Below are 15,152 nucleotides of genomic sequence, written 5' to 3' on the forward strand. Positions count from 1 at the left end.
CCTCTAATGAATCCTCTCTCTTTCTCTAATTCAGTTAGTGCATCTAAACTGTGTATGTGTGTCTGCCTTCACTCTCCTAGATGCTTTATTCATTACACCTCTTTGCTATGCAAACAAAGTGATAGCTCCCCTTCACCGAAGGCCATCTATTTACAGTCAGCTCTGGCATCCAAATTCCAGCCTCGGCCAGAGGGACCTCCAGTCAGCGTTATCTGCTAGCTGTGAAATGAGTTGCAGTCTCATGTTCCCATCTGCTACCATACCTCCAGCCCTGCAGAGCTGACACAATGGCCAGAGAAGATTAATGCCCATTTCATTCTCCACTGAGTAAATCATTAGTAATTTAACAGAATTACCTGTGGAATTACACAGCTGTCAACTCAGTGTATCAGCAGACTCTGGGACAGGCATGGGTATTTTAGCATTAATTATCTGCAGTATTCATTTAATGTGCAGTTCATAGACACCATTCGCTTCACAATGAATGTGTCATTTGGGGGGAAGCATACACAGTTTTAGACAACTGATTATTTTAGTCTTTGCCTGTTCTTGAAAACCTGTACTGGGCTCTGCAGCAGAACTTGCCCAGTAGTCACAGCTCGGATGTTTACTATACATCCCACCTGGCAAAACACAGTTCTGAAACTACACAGGCTGAGAAACAAATGCAGTGCCCACATAGCTAAAGCATTTGGTTGGTAATCAGGAGACCTGCCTATTCTTAATTTTTTTTTAAACCGAAGTCTGCCACTGCTTTTTCAAGTGACTTTGAGAAAGTAATTTCTCCAGTTTCCCATTTACAGTCAGAATATTACTACCCTCCTTAGTGACACTCATTGGATGTATGGGTGTGAAGCCCTGTTTCTCAATTAGGCATTGTTAGCTATTGTCTGCCTCTGCCAATTGACTGACAGCAAAAAAAAGTTAAAGTAAGAAAAAATCCTAAAAATTCCTATTGCAAATCCTTGCATGAAATGAAAAGAAGTCACGATACTACATTCACCATTACTTCTGCTACTAGTTCTGGGCATTCTAGATTACCTGGCAGGACAGATGTGATACAGTCAGGAAAGGATTCACAATTAGCATTTTTGGCAGGTTATCTAGAGCAAATAATAACGTTTATTCCACTCTGATACTTCCCAATATTCCACCCTGTGTGATATCTACAATACCTTAGAGGACTCAGACACGCAGTGCCTCATTTGGCATGAAGTCTGCCACAGCGGGATGATCCTTTTACATGTTTTTAATGAATGTTAGCCAGCAGAGTGAGTTGGTACTGGTTCAGCATTTTACGTGACCTAGCCATGTCAGTTTTAGTCTATGAGGAACCACCCTGAAGTCAAGTTTGCTAGCTTACAAAACCTCATCCTTTGATGAAATCAAGCACCTTGGCTCCATGAGAAACCTCAGCCAAAGTGAATGTCCTTTTGACACCGTTTCCTCTGCATGACCAATGCTAATTGTTGCTGTTTGCTTTACACACATTTTACATACTTGTCATTCACTGAAAAGTGCTGCCCAGCACAGAGACATTTTGACAGCAATGGAGACAATCTCCACTTACCACATGTCCTTTGACAAGGGATCTCCACCAGGCAAGGACAAGATGATGTTCCTTGGTTGCTGATGCGTGCACAGGCTGGCAAGTCGACAGACTGACCAGCTGTATTCCTGCAGTAACTCCTCGGAGCTTGTCAGCACTTCAGTCAACAACACAACTTTGCTCTTCAAACACACAGACAGTCCACATGTATTTCTGATTTCAAAATGGAATATATCATTTTCACTTTCAGAAAAGGTTACAATTATCCTTTCTTCAAAAAGTAAACTTGTGGCATTTTTCACAGGTTTGCTACTTTTCACAAACTGCTGCTCCATCCATAAAAGGGCAGTGTAAGGGGACAGGATGGAGATAAAACCTTTCCCCCACTCAGACTGTGAATTTCTTTCTTTTTTTTTTTTTTCTAATCTCTCTAGCTCAGATAAGTGCATACATAGCTACTTTCAAAGAGAAAGGATGTATTATCACAAAGCTATACAAGAGTACTACAAAGCTATGTTTTCGAAGTCAACAACCTTGATCCTCCAGTCCCACAACTGGGAAAAAAATCCCACCCTATTAAATTGAATGAATGAAATTCATCCCAGTGCCATAAACCCACAAAAGTATCTGAACCACATATGACATATGTAGGCTGCTCTTTGAAAGCTAAGGAGGCATGCTGTCTTACAGATGGTTGTTCTTCTCACTCTCACCCAAGGAGAGCTTTTCCAGAGTGTGGAAGGAGTAAAGGCAGTTTTGTGGAATAAATACTGCAATAGGTGTCAGCTAATTTCTTTAGCCCTGATGCTACTACTAAACAATATTCATATCCTGATCCTGTCCAGAATTGCTTTTACAGATGCTGCCCACCCAGAACTAGTTTTATGGATGTAACTCAGATAAGTTACAATGGAGCTTAAATTGAACATCAGTTTCAGCTGAGATAGGTGAAGAGAGGGGCTCATGTTGCAGTCTCCCCAATTCACTCAACTTTGCTTCTGCTTCCCCATCTAAGCCCCGGACATTAGTGCAGCAGGAGGACAAGCAGCAGCCCCTCAGACCACATATGCTTCCTCTCACTAGTGCTCTGCCCTCAGTGCAGAAAGGGTAATGTTACCTCCCATGAAATAGCTCTCCAGCTTCTCAGAGACATCATGGGTCCTTCTGCTGCCAGTGAAGCTTCAAACCCCTGTTACACTGTTTGCTCAGCCACTGTAGTTTTCATAAACCACGTGTGTTGTCACTTCTCTTCATTGTCTTTTGTCATTCTTTGAAAAGATAAACTCTTCTTGGCCACAAAACCAGAAAAAAAATCTTTTATTAACAACATTTAAGAACAAAAAGATATTTTTTGTAACCAGATGACTTTTCAAAAATAACACAGTGTCAAATACTGTCTAGCCAAGGAGGCAAGAGACACCCCGATTGTGTTGGCTGTATCATGACTGCCCCACATCTCCATGCAATGCTGATGTGAGTGCCCTTCCCCTTCAAACCCACAGAAACAGCCTACTGAGATTTTTCTCCTTGGCAAATACCTGAAACTGACCTTTGGCCAAGCAACCTAGGACCATTTTCTCCCCATTTCCTACCCCACCAGAAGTTGGCGTACCAAGAAATATATTGGCCATCTTCCTCACTTTACACATTGGGCATAGAAGAAGCTTTAGACTCTGTAAAAGCTAAGGTAGTTTTTAGACACAGGTGGAGGCTGCTTCAAGGGAAGATCTTGGTCTCCACACTGAATTCCCAGTAGCTCGTTCCTGCTGGAGCCCCATACATCAAAACTGTGGTGACCTCAGTACTGAACCCAGTGGAAGCACCACTAGGAGCAGCCTCATGTAGAGCACCAAGGCTCTCACCTCTGCCAGTGGCTTGACATAGGGCAGATTCAGAAAGAGAGAGAGGTGATCACTGTAACACCTTCATATCAATGGTGACCAGTAGCATGTCCCATCCATGCTGCCAATAGGTGCTCTGGCATGGTTTGTGGAGCCTGTGGGTTTACTTTCATCATTGGAAGATGGGAACAACCTGAGGCTCATAACTCTCTTCATATTCTTCCACCAGGATGTGTCCTCCCCATCCAGATTTTCAAGGGGTAGGTGTTGAATCCTCCTGTGACAGTGACTGGCATGCCAAGCACCCTTCCCATAGCAGATTTTGTGGCCTCAAGATAGTTATCTGGCTAGGTCAATGGAGACAGACTGGACAAATGTGGAGGGAAGGACCAAAAAGAACCACCAGAAAAAGGACTTAGGGGCCTGGAGCAAGACTCTTCAACCTGGAGAAGAGACGACTGAGAGGGGATCTTATAAATGTCCATAAATACCTGAAGTGCAGAGGCCAAATGGATGGGGCCGGGGTCTTTTTGGTGGTGCTCAGTGACAGGACAAGGGGCAATGGCCAAAAACTGGAACACCGGAAGTTCCAGATAAACTTGCAGACAGAGCACTGGAACAGGCTGCCCAGAGAGGTTGTGGAGTCTCCATCTCTGAAGATGTTCAAAACACACCTGGACGCTTTCCTGTGTAACTTGTTGTAGGGAACCTGCTTCGGCAGGTGGGTTGGACTAGCTGATCTCCTGAGGTCCCTTCAAACCCCTATGATTCTATGATTCTATGACTTGGTTGCTGAACTGGTGTCCCTAAGATACTCCACATAAGGCAGAGAAGTACCACAACACAGAAGATTTTGTTTGCTTCCTCCTGACCTACATATCTGATAAAGACTAACAGGGAATCTGGTCACCATCTTTCATGGGAAAATAATTTACAACTAGGAAATTAATTCCTGAAAGCAACTTTGAAAGCCTCAACCAAACTGTCTAAGATTTCTTTCTAAAAACTGACTGTTAGTGTGGAACAAGTTAAGGGATTGCAACCCCATGCAAGTCCCCTTGATGTCAGTGGGAGCTCTGCACTTACACTGGAGCTGGGATTTACTGTTTGTAAATTGGATTGAAAAGAATTTTTTAAAGTGTACAGAATATTAATTAACTGATCATTTAGAAAATAATAGTGTTTCTCATCATTGTGTATTAACTGCAACAGTTAAAACCACCCTGATGGTAAAAAAAACCATTTATGTAATTCTCTGACTAATTTCCCCCTGCACATGTAAATAAAAAGGCTACTACAAGAATAACAAATATTTAACCAACAGATGTCAAAGGCTGTCATCTTATCACATTAGTTTTGGAAACCTTTTACATAACTTGTATAATTTAAATATTTACAAAATATAAACTTTCTTGTCTTATCAAAAATAGGTCTTTGCACATTTAAACACCAGAAATCCTTTCAAATGATGCTTTTTAAGCCAGGTATTAAATCATTGCATAAAAATAAACAACCTTTCACAGATGTAAAATAAAATCAAGTCAACATATGGAGGGGGAGAAAATGTTATCAATAACAGTTTAAATATTTTAGTGGTGTGAGCCAATCCATAAATTATATTGTGCACTGAATTTACTTAGGATGTAACCTAATGAAAAGTTCTAGCTGTTGCTTCTATAAGAGAAAGCGATGTTTTAAGAAATCTTTTGCTTTATGGCAGGTTTTTTTTGACTGCATCTCATACTGTTAATGGTGAAAATGTTGGTAAACCACTGGCAAGATGGTTGAACATGGTAGGTTATTGCCTATAGTCCAACAGTGGGGTGACGACAGGCTGACTCACAAATTGTGCATTCAGATAATGAGAAATTGCCTGTGAAGGATTTTATTTCTATCAAATACCAAACTGTGTTTCTTCCTGTCCATCCTCAGACCTTTGTGCATTTGAAAGACAACCTATAAAAAATCCCAAGGTTGCTATTTGTTACACCATTCACATTCAGCAAGATGTGCTCCAGCCCCTCTACTCTGGACACAGCTTGTTTTACACCAATGGACCATCCTCATCCACCCAGGCAGTGCCCAGCTCTCTGCCGTCACGCATGTTTCTCAGCACCAGAGGGTTTTCTGCACATTACACAGAAGATGGCTTTCTGAATGGTCACAAAGCAAATGCTTCATGGTCAACAGCAGAATATTTCCTCTATCCTTTTTTTTTTTTTTTTTTTAACTAAAGCAGAAATGAACCATCTAGTGGATCATCTAGTCCCAGTTTTAAAAATACAGGCATACGGATTATATCTAATGTGTCTTACACGCCCTCTTAATTCTTTAGTCTCTAGATAATGCGATGTTGAGTTTTTTTCCACTGTACCTACTGACCACATAAATCTTCAGGATGTTATGCCTGTTAAAGACTTGGAAACTTTAGTGTCTGTCCCTGCTCATGGAGTTACAGGTTTCAACGTGTAATCAGGAGTCCTTCTGTGTTGTTTTAGCTGCCCCTGCATGCAGGCTGCTGTTCACTTGGTTGCTCTTTCATACACCAAATGCTTGAACCACCCGTTGCTTGGCAATACCCGTTCCCCCTGAGGCTGATCCCCCCACACTGTAAGGGTAATTACGCCTTGTGGTGTGTACCAAACAGTGCGGAATGGCTTGGCCCTGCATTCTGGACTTCATCTTATTTGCAAGTGTGTACGTCGGTCATGGTCTCGCACCTCCGGCAGCGCACGTAGCAGCACCAGACAAACTTGCATTCACACCTTTCCACCTGCCTGACAACGTGGGTGTTGTACCCACGCCCACAGCAGAGGAGGTTGCAGCCATCGGGTCCCTCTGAGGTGCGGTTACACTCCCTTCCCTGAGTCCCAGGGATCCCCAATTTTTGGTCTTCAACACAGTAATTGGGTGATTTGTTGACATAGAGCAGGTCTTCTTTCCCAATTGGTATTTTTCGCTGGCTTTTCTCTTTTCTGCGTAGCTTTTTTTTCAGTCTGTCTGATATCTGTATGCTATTTTCATACTTATCCTTTAAAAACAAGCCAATCTTTTCAAAGGAGGACATTGTTTTCCAACAAGTTTTCACAGCACAGGACCCAGAAACACCGTGACAACGGCAATCCACTGACATCAGCTTTGCTACAGCCTGAAAGCAAAGGGAGAATGACATTTGGATACAGTCTTTCATTCATTAGGAGTACTGCCTGACATCAGTAACACGGAGGTCTCAAAGTATTTAATATTACAGCTGCCATTGCCATTTCAGTGGGGAAGCCAGAGCCCAGGAGGTTACATGTTAGGAATCAGGTTCCCAACTCCAGACCCCCACTGTAGGAAGCCTGATCTTCAGAAGTGCTCTGCATTTGCAATTTGCAATAGCAATAATGTAGCAATATCGAATCACAATAATGAAGCTTCTATTTCTCACTGGCTTTTCATTGTGGAGGATTCTAAATACCTGAAAGGACATGTTCTCTGTCACTCCTCCCACTGCTGGAATGCAAATGGCCCTCGTGGGGAATGGGAGGAGGAGAAGCAGGGACAAGGCAAGTAATGGCACTGTTCCTGCATTGGAAGACATTTACTGTGCAGGTCTACACCACATTTTAAGGGTGCCTTGCAGCTACCATCAAGATCACTAAACATTCACAGCACAGTCTGTAACTAAGGCCATGGGAACGGCTTGAGGACTGTGCGAGCAGTGTGGCTGAGCATCTGAAGCAGCGCAGTGGACAGCCTGGAGGCACCTCGGGGCAGACCTGTGTTGGAAGAGCAGGAGGATGCCCATGCCTCTGAGCTCCACAGAAAGTCTATCAAAGGAGCCACTATAGCTCAGCAGAGGTATCTTCAGCCCAGGCATTCTGGAGTAAATCTCAGGTGCTTCTCACAGTATCAAGCCCTGTTCTTGTAACAGAGGCATATTAGTACTATCATGGGTTTCTAGTGTTTCCAGTTGCATAATGACTCTATTTAACACAATTTGATAGTTGCATTCATATTACTTTTATAACTTTCAATGTTTTAGTAAAATTCACACAGTTATTACCAACATTAAAATACTTCTAGGTGGGCTGCTTTTCCATGCCCATGAAGAAGCAAGCACTGGGCTGAACAATAACTGTCTGACCAACACTGAGAATCTGCAGCCCGCGTTAAGCTTTTGTAACACACAAGAATTTTGGCTCAGTTTATAGAAGACCAAGCCTCAAAGCACTGGAATTTGTAAACAAGAAGTAACTTTCTTTTTCTGGGACTACAATTCAAATAGTCAGCAGACAATCAATATAGTACTTCTTTCTGGAATATCTATTAGTCATAGTATAAAATGATACAATCAGACTTGTGACACATCTCACAGTAGTGTGTGGAAAAGTGCACAGAAAAATTGTTGCATGCACAGATACAGTAAAAGGACAAAATATCATAATTTGTGTTTTGTTTTGTTTTAACTTTCCATTAATGTACTCTCTGGAGCCACCCTGTAGACTTATGCATGCCATTGGTTAGTGGTGTGGAAAGCCCATGTTACTGTCTTCCATTTTACTAATCTTTCCCCCGATATTTAATTTCCACAATCAAAGCAATTGGGAAATGTAACAGAAAGCATGAATTTTAAATTAACTCCTAGTAATTTACCCCACAGCCCACATCTTCACTTACCCCACAGCCTCCACAAATACCAACTGCTGTCAATCTATGTCTTTCTCAAACTGTTATAGGGAACTAAAAAACACAAGACAAATCTATCTAACACCCTACTCTAGTTTCTCCTGAGAAAGTAGTTTCATTGTGCCTGTTCCTAAGCCTTGATTCTACAGTGAGATTGGAGCCCTGAAATCCTACCGAGCCCTACTGACCCTATACAGGACCAGAAATAAACTCAAGTCCCAGACTGTTTATTTGTAGCTCAGGCAGCACAAATGCCATCCTCAAAGTTTCAGAGCTAGCCAAGGCATGGAATAGATAAAACGGGCTGTTTCTACCCTGTGTGTAAAACTGGGACTTTTCATCATGTGGTCACCAAAGTTTGGGACTAGTCCAACATGGTTAAATCCATTGATTTCAGTAGGAGCTGAGGCCCCCTGGCATGTTCTGCCCCAAAGATATTGACACAAACCCAAGTTAGTATTTGCATATAACTCTACAAACATTATTAAAAATACACATGACCAAAGTGTTTGCTTGGAGTCACATCTTTGGTGAACGAACAAGACCTATTTGTTGGTAGAGTTTACTATGGAAGCCAAACAAGGAAGGCATTCAAAGGACCATTAGCAAGAATGAGCAGGTGTATGCCCTGACCTAGAACAGTCACCAGCCTTTGCGAACCAAACCTGGTGAAGTGACGTGCAGGTACAGGAAATATTTCCAAGTGCTGTGGATTGCTTTTGGGATTGGAGACTTTTCTTTATCCTGGAAGAGATAAGTACTCTGCAACAAGCAGACCCTCACCCCAAAACACAAAGAGACTCTTCCACTGGCAAATCAACTGGTAATAATTCTTATACTTATCTTCTCTCCTTCACAGGCTAGTTTCTGTTTAATAGACAGGCTTGACCTTGTGCTTGTATCTCAAGAATCCAGCAATAAGGAAATCACTGGGTAGTCAGAATATACATAATCAAGATGTTAACAGTGATTGAGGCAGATGAGAATTTGAGATCCAAGGACAGAAAGTCTTTGTTAGAATACAGATAATCTAATAAAATGTCAAGGAAAAGAGAAACACAATAAAAAAAGATAAATTTTACACACAATTTACAATCAGAAGGGATTTGATATTATTTTCCAATTTCTAATGATTAGTTATTTGTATCAAGGCAAGTAACTGGATTCTCAAAGTAGTCTGAAATCATGTCGTGCTGTAAGATTTATAAGGTTACAGATGTAATCCTTGCTTTCACTGCAGTATGACGGGGTACTAACTAGGGAAGAAACAACAGAGGAAAAATACACAATTTGACATGGGGAAAGAAATGTACTTCCAAGTCTGCTAGAATCAGGCAGAAGGATTCTGCCTCATCCAAATCTGGAAGGGGCAGAAGGATTCAGAAATTGTCAGGGCAAGCACTGGACGTGTCTGCTGCTGCTAAGGGTGAGTTACTTCCATGTAGGCTAGTAGCCCAGCAGGTGACACTCAGAGTCTTTCTCTGAGGATGAATTAATGAAAACTAAAGGGAGACAGAGTTTCTAAACAGGAGCAGAAACTGATGATGGAGTCTTAGCTTGATTTCAAAATATAACAATGCAGCATATATTAGATGATCAGATGAATGCAAGAACTACAAATGTGACTGAGTGTGGAAGCACTGAGAACATCCTTAGTAGTCAACAAATATTTCTGTTTTTATTCTGTATTTCTCAGGATTCTCAAATGAAGAGAATGTTTTAGAATGATTTACGGTGTCATCACAATTGTGCATGACCTCAGGCTGCTGCTTCCCAGCTGCTAGGATGGGCAAGTGTCCTGGTTGGACTCCAACATATTTTGGTTTGCCTCTACCGCTAGCAAAGGGAGCTGACATCTTGCTTTGGCTGATCACAAAAGAAGTCGCAGGAACTCAGGCTGCTGCATGAACTTTAATGAACAAAGTCCTGTAGCTGAACATCGGGCAAAGTTCAGGGATTAGGAATCTTCTCTTGCTGTTTTCTTGCAAGCAAATCTAAGGTGGTGCCTATAGAACCAATTCAGTCTTTTGGTTGGACATGGCTGCAACACATGCCTGTGTCTCAGCAGAGCACAGAGTTACAGCGATGCACAGAGTTTCTGAGAGTGTGACTACCAGAGTGATTCCACAACCAGTGCTCTGTTTCACACCTTTAGCTTCGCATAGTGAATTTTTTCAGTTATTCAGGAAATTGTGAGGATTGTCCCCAAGGAACAAAATTCCACAGAGAACTTCAGATAAGCACTGTTACTGGCAGAAACAGTGGATAGATGTGTCCTTTGCAAGCTGGGTCAGGCTTTCAGTTTTCCTAGGCTGGTCATGAAACTCACTGACTGACTGCTTGTGAGAAATGATCAGTGTGGAACTGAGCTGGTTCCACTGTTACGTGCAGCCACAAGCTCCCCCGAGCAGCTCCTCTTGCCCCTGTTGCCACTTGCTGCCCTCAGCCCTGGTGGTACTACCATAACAAGAGTCCAGGGTTCAGGGATGAACCGGATACAGCGCTTAACACTGGTCTGTGTTAAAAACTTAGCTGAAAAAAAGATCATTTACAAACTGACTTCCTTTCAGTCATCCAATGCAGTTAACAGAGGCAGTGGCATGGGGTGGGAATATGTGGCTAGAACAGGCTGATAGGCAGAAAACAGAGACTGGTCTGCAGTGAAGGAGAGTGTCAGTGGAATCACAGTTTGTATACCCCTTAATGTGAATTAGTACTTAATATCTCCAAGTTAAGCTCTCTGTTTGCAGGCACTGTTCTCACCTGCGAGACAGGGGCTGCCAGGACTTGTTTTGCAATGGGAAACGATGCCTGTAATCAAACAGCCTAATTTAAGCCACTGGTAGAACTTTAAGCCACTGAAAGCAAATAGGACTATGCATGAAGAGAAGCACAAGTCCTACTGGTGGCACAGCACTTAAGAACAGTTGCAGACTGTTGGTGGGTCTGTTACCAACTCACAAGTATCAGTAAGAACAAAATCTCTGATGAGCCAAGCTATTTCAATGTGAGAACAAAAGTCTTGCAGATCAAATAAATTTCCACAAGTGGAAAACTGAGTAGAATTCTTCCATCAGTAAAAAAAAATACTAACACAATAATAGTCACCTCATAGTGCCTGACTCCCTTCATCCTTTTATATAAGGAGCAGAGGTGCCTAACACACATATACACATCTAAGTGCACTGAAAAATACAATGATAAAAGATGATGAGCATTTATCTTGTGGTAGAATAAGGAATTAAATCTGGATCTTCTGAGGTTCAGGTTAGTATCCTAAACAGTGGACAACTCAGTCAAAGGATTCTCACTGTTTTAAAATGCATATATTTTGGACTTAACTATGAGATGTAAAAATGTAAAATAGCATTTTGTACAGAAATAGGAAAGGAACAAGAGAATTCTGCACATACTAGTTCCATTAGTAACTCCAAACAAACACAGAAGTATTGACCCTGGAAGACTGCTCTTGCAAGACACAGAACCAGGAATATGGTAGTATTTATTACAAAAGGTCAGAAGATACCAAATTGCAAAACATCATTATTGTAAGCCCTAAAACATGAAGGTCAACATTTTCCAACACTTCCTAGTTAAGGATTCTTAAACTACAAAAATGAAGAGTTCTGCTAAACTTTACTTCAGCTAATATTGCTGATAAAAATCCCAAGTATGACCAATAAACATTATCTTTCACTCTGGACAGTGGTCAAAATATTTGCTTTATCCTACAGTATGCCATTAAGTTACAAAATATTTATACATGGAAGCTGACTAAATACTCTGCATATTTTCTTCCAAGATAATGAGTAACAATTACACCATTGATACAAAATCAGTGAAATGAGGGTCTTCTGGCCTTTCAGGCTTGCAGTGGATGAGGTTTTTTTTAAAAAAAAAACAAAACCCCACAGTGTCTTGTAAAAGAAATGGGTGTATGGATCGTGTGCACCAAGTAAGTCTGTAACAGCATGCCTTGGGAGTCTTGTTGGAGAGCTCTCTATCGTTAAAAGTCTGAAACCCTGAAAGGCTCTCGGGACCTAAGGAATTCTGTTGGGCCAGATGCTACTACATTCCCAGAGACAGACTAGTCTAAAACTCTGCTTTCATGAAGTTATGTACAGTAAGAGGTACCACTCAACATCAACAGTAACAGAAAATACTGCAGTTGCATGACATCAAAGATGTGGACTCATGGCTCTTAGATGGCTTACTATGGTTATTCCTCATCTATAGTGAATGGGAAAGTTGTTTTCAGTAAAACCCACTGATGCTGCTTCTGGCTACAGGAAATTACTGAGTTACAATGGAGTCCATCAGTATGTGTAGTCAAAACCAGAGGGTCTCCATTTCTTTTCTTTAGTTATAGCTGTGTCACTGAGCAGAACAATTTGAAGTATTATGGGGCCAGAGAGAGCCATTAAACACAAAGTTAAAAACTCTAAGGTAAAGCAGAGAAGGTAATTTTAAAGCAAGAACCAGAATCCAAGTCTCTGTCATTCGAGATGTAAGCCCCAAGCACTAGATTACAGACTCACATCGCTCTATATTGGCTGTTTGTGTCCCCATTTATCAACCGCTGCAGAAAAGGACAAGAGGACACAATGTCACCCCCCCCAACATTTCCTTTGCAACTGTGGGTTTGAAGCCCTTTGGGCTGAAGAAGAGCTATCTGAAGCCATTCCCCTCTCTATTGTCTGATGTGTGCCCTAACCACTGGGCTACTTTAAAATAGTGTCACTTCCATCCTGTCTTTCAAAAGAAAACATTAGCTCTCGATTTCCTCTCTGAATGATTTTAGACTTCCACTCTCAGCCACGGACCCCAAACTGAGGATGGGTAATGATGACTCGTGTATGGTCTGCCTGCTCATTCAGTATTGGAAAGAATTAAAAATGCAGGTCATGAGAGTAACAGATTAATCAGTGAAAAAACTCCTAATGTCTTATGCTGACAACAAGATTATTTCAAGTTTGCTACAGAATATCAAATACCTATTTAAGATAACTCTGATTAGCACTCCAGATCTAATTCTTATTTTGTTTTAACCTGTGGAGCTTTGTCAGTTAGTTAAAACCAGCTCTGATTCCGAGTTTGTACACAGTTTGCTTTGGCAATGTTAGTGCTGTTCTTGCCATTGGTCCCATCTGTTCCTGTAGTCAAGGACAGGCCTCGTTTCGTTGATGCCATTTTGTCAATGGAGGTGAACAAGCAATTGTTCCTGTTTCCAAATGGTGACACATACCTGCCTCCCAGCCTCGTTGTTGTGCAGGTTCATTGCTGCCAGTCCGCTCCCGCTCTTGCCCGTTGTGTTCTTAAGGGGCACATCCAGGAACTTTCTGCTGAACGACATTCCGTAGTGGATATCGTCCGAGCAGCCACCCCAGTGCCAGCCCTCGCTGGCCGAGCCCCCATGCCGCAGGTTTGTGTCGCAGGAGCAGTCCGTCATGTTTCCTGCACTGCACGATCGTGTCACCGAATGCACGAGGCCCGCTGACGTCACAGCGTATATGAATGCGGTCTCCTTCGTGCCTACGAAGCAAGGCACGAACATGTTACTTCATAACTCCCTCTGATTACCTTCCTGGAGGAGCTGTAGAAAGTGATTTTTCAAACCAGACTATTATTAAAAGGGAACAGTTGCAAGTTTAAAGTCATCACAGCTTGGTCTCTAGAGTTAACTTGTTTAAAGCAGTGGATATTCACACCCAAAAAAGACTTTGGGGCCTCTTCATACGACCAGCACGCTATTAATGGTGCTGTTTCTGGCTGCTTGTACCATGAGATTTTTGGTAACTCTTTTCTAAATCTGGTTGGGAACTTTATTTGCCACAGAAACTTTCAAGGCAATTAAGTTTTAATAATTAAAAGAATCAAACCCCAAACTAACCACACCCAAACCCCCTTACTCTCCACTCTGCTTTTCACTATTCATATTGATTTGAAGAAAAGGTTAGTTTAGATCTCAGAGGAGGAACCTGAAGCTGTCATGATCCTAGGTTACTTTGGTGTAGCGCCAGAACTTACCTCATGCTAAATTTAGCAAATATTGAGGTTGCTCTAACTCACAAAGGTTGCAAACAGCCCCAAGAATCTTAAACCAGGCAGAAATCGGAATGGCACAAGAATGTTTAGACCATGTGCTTTTTCTAGAATAGGCTGGCCACAGGCAAGACAGCAGCATAAAAAGCCTTTAACTGTTCCTATTATATCTCAGAAAAATCATGGAAGGACCTGCCCGGGCCTCTTAAACCAATCCCGTTCTCTGAGACTTCTGGCACAACGCGGAGCAAATCTTTAAACCATGTTAAACAAGGTGTACCCTCTAAGCAAACTGAAAATCAATGCCTGGCCATTAACTGCAGCTAAAATTTCACTGTACTAATTTTCATTGTTGTAAAAACAAGTTGCTGTTTCCAGTCTCCCAGGTTTCTGCTCATGGGTAGAAAAGCTCCTGTTTGTTTCTCCTGTTCATATTAGTCTGTGGTGCTGGTACCATCATAAAATGCTTCTATGGGACATACTAGTGAAGCTTCGTAGGTTAGCATTGGCACTCATTTATGGGTTTGTAGGAACAGTCCTTCCCATTAGACAGCAGGACTAACACACAATACATATGACTACACATAGCAGTGTAAACTTTTAGGTTTTTTCTTTTCTTTTTTTGGAATATGCATCACTTTCTATTGCTCATTTTACAGCTTCATAGTTGATGTTTGGATTTTTTCACTGTTGTATTGTAGTATAAAATGAAGATTACACAAATTGGGGACAGACTTTTTCATAGCACCTATAGCAACAGGACAAGGGGAAATGGTCTTAAACTAAAAGGGGGTAGATTTAGACTAGATATAAGGAAGAAATTTTTTGCAATGAAGGTGGTGAAACACTGGAACAGGTTGCCCAGAGAGGTGGCAGAAGCCCCATCCCTGGAAACATTGAAGGTCAGATTCGACGGGGCTCTGAGAAACCTGTTCTAGTTGAAGATGTCCCTACTCGCTGCAGGGGGTGGGACTAGATGACCTTGAAAGGCCCCTTACAACCCAAACCCCTTTTTATGATTCTGTGAATACGTAAGTTCACATCAATGG

General features: G+C 41.8%; 1 protein-coding gene across 1 annotated transcript; it reads right to left on the bottom strand.

Moving 5' to 3' along the window:
* Positions 1-6,073: 6,073 nt before the first annotated feature.
* On the bottom strand, positions 6,074-14,094 carry WNT16 (Wnt family member 16; the record flags this gene model as incomplete). The annotated part of the gene is made up of 3 exons (XM_029086323.1): positions 6,074-6,538; positions 13,307-13,593; positions 14,079-14,094. Coding segments are annotated over 3 exons (768 nt in total), but the record flags the coding sequence as incomplete, so codon positions are not given.
* Between the last annotated feature and the right edge of the window lie 1,058 nt (positions 14,095-15,152).

This window comes from Antrostomus carolinensis, unplaced genomic scaffold, assembly GCF_000700745.2.
Source record: "Antrostomus carolinensis isolate BGI_N321 unplaced genomic scaffold, ASM70074v2 scaffold5708, whole genome shotgun sequence".
Lineage (NCBI taxonomy): Eukaryota > Metazoa > Chordata > Aves > Caprimulgiformes > Caprimulgidae > Antrostomus > Antrostomus carolinensis.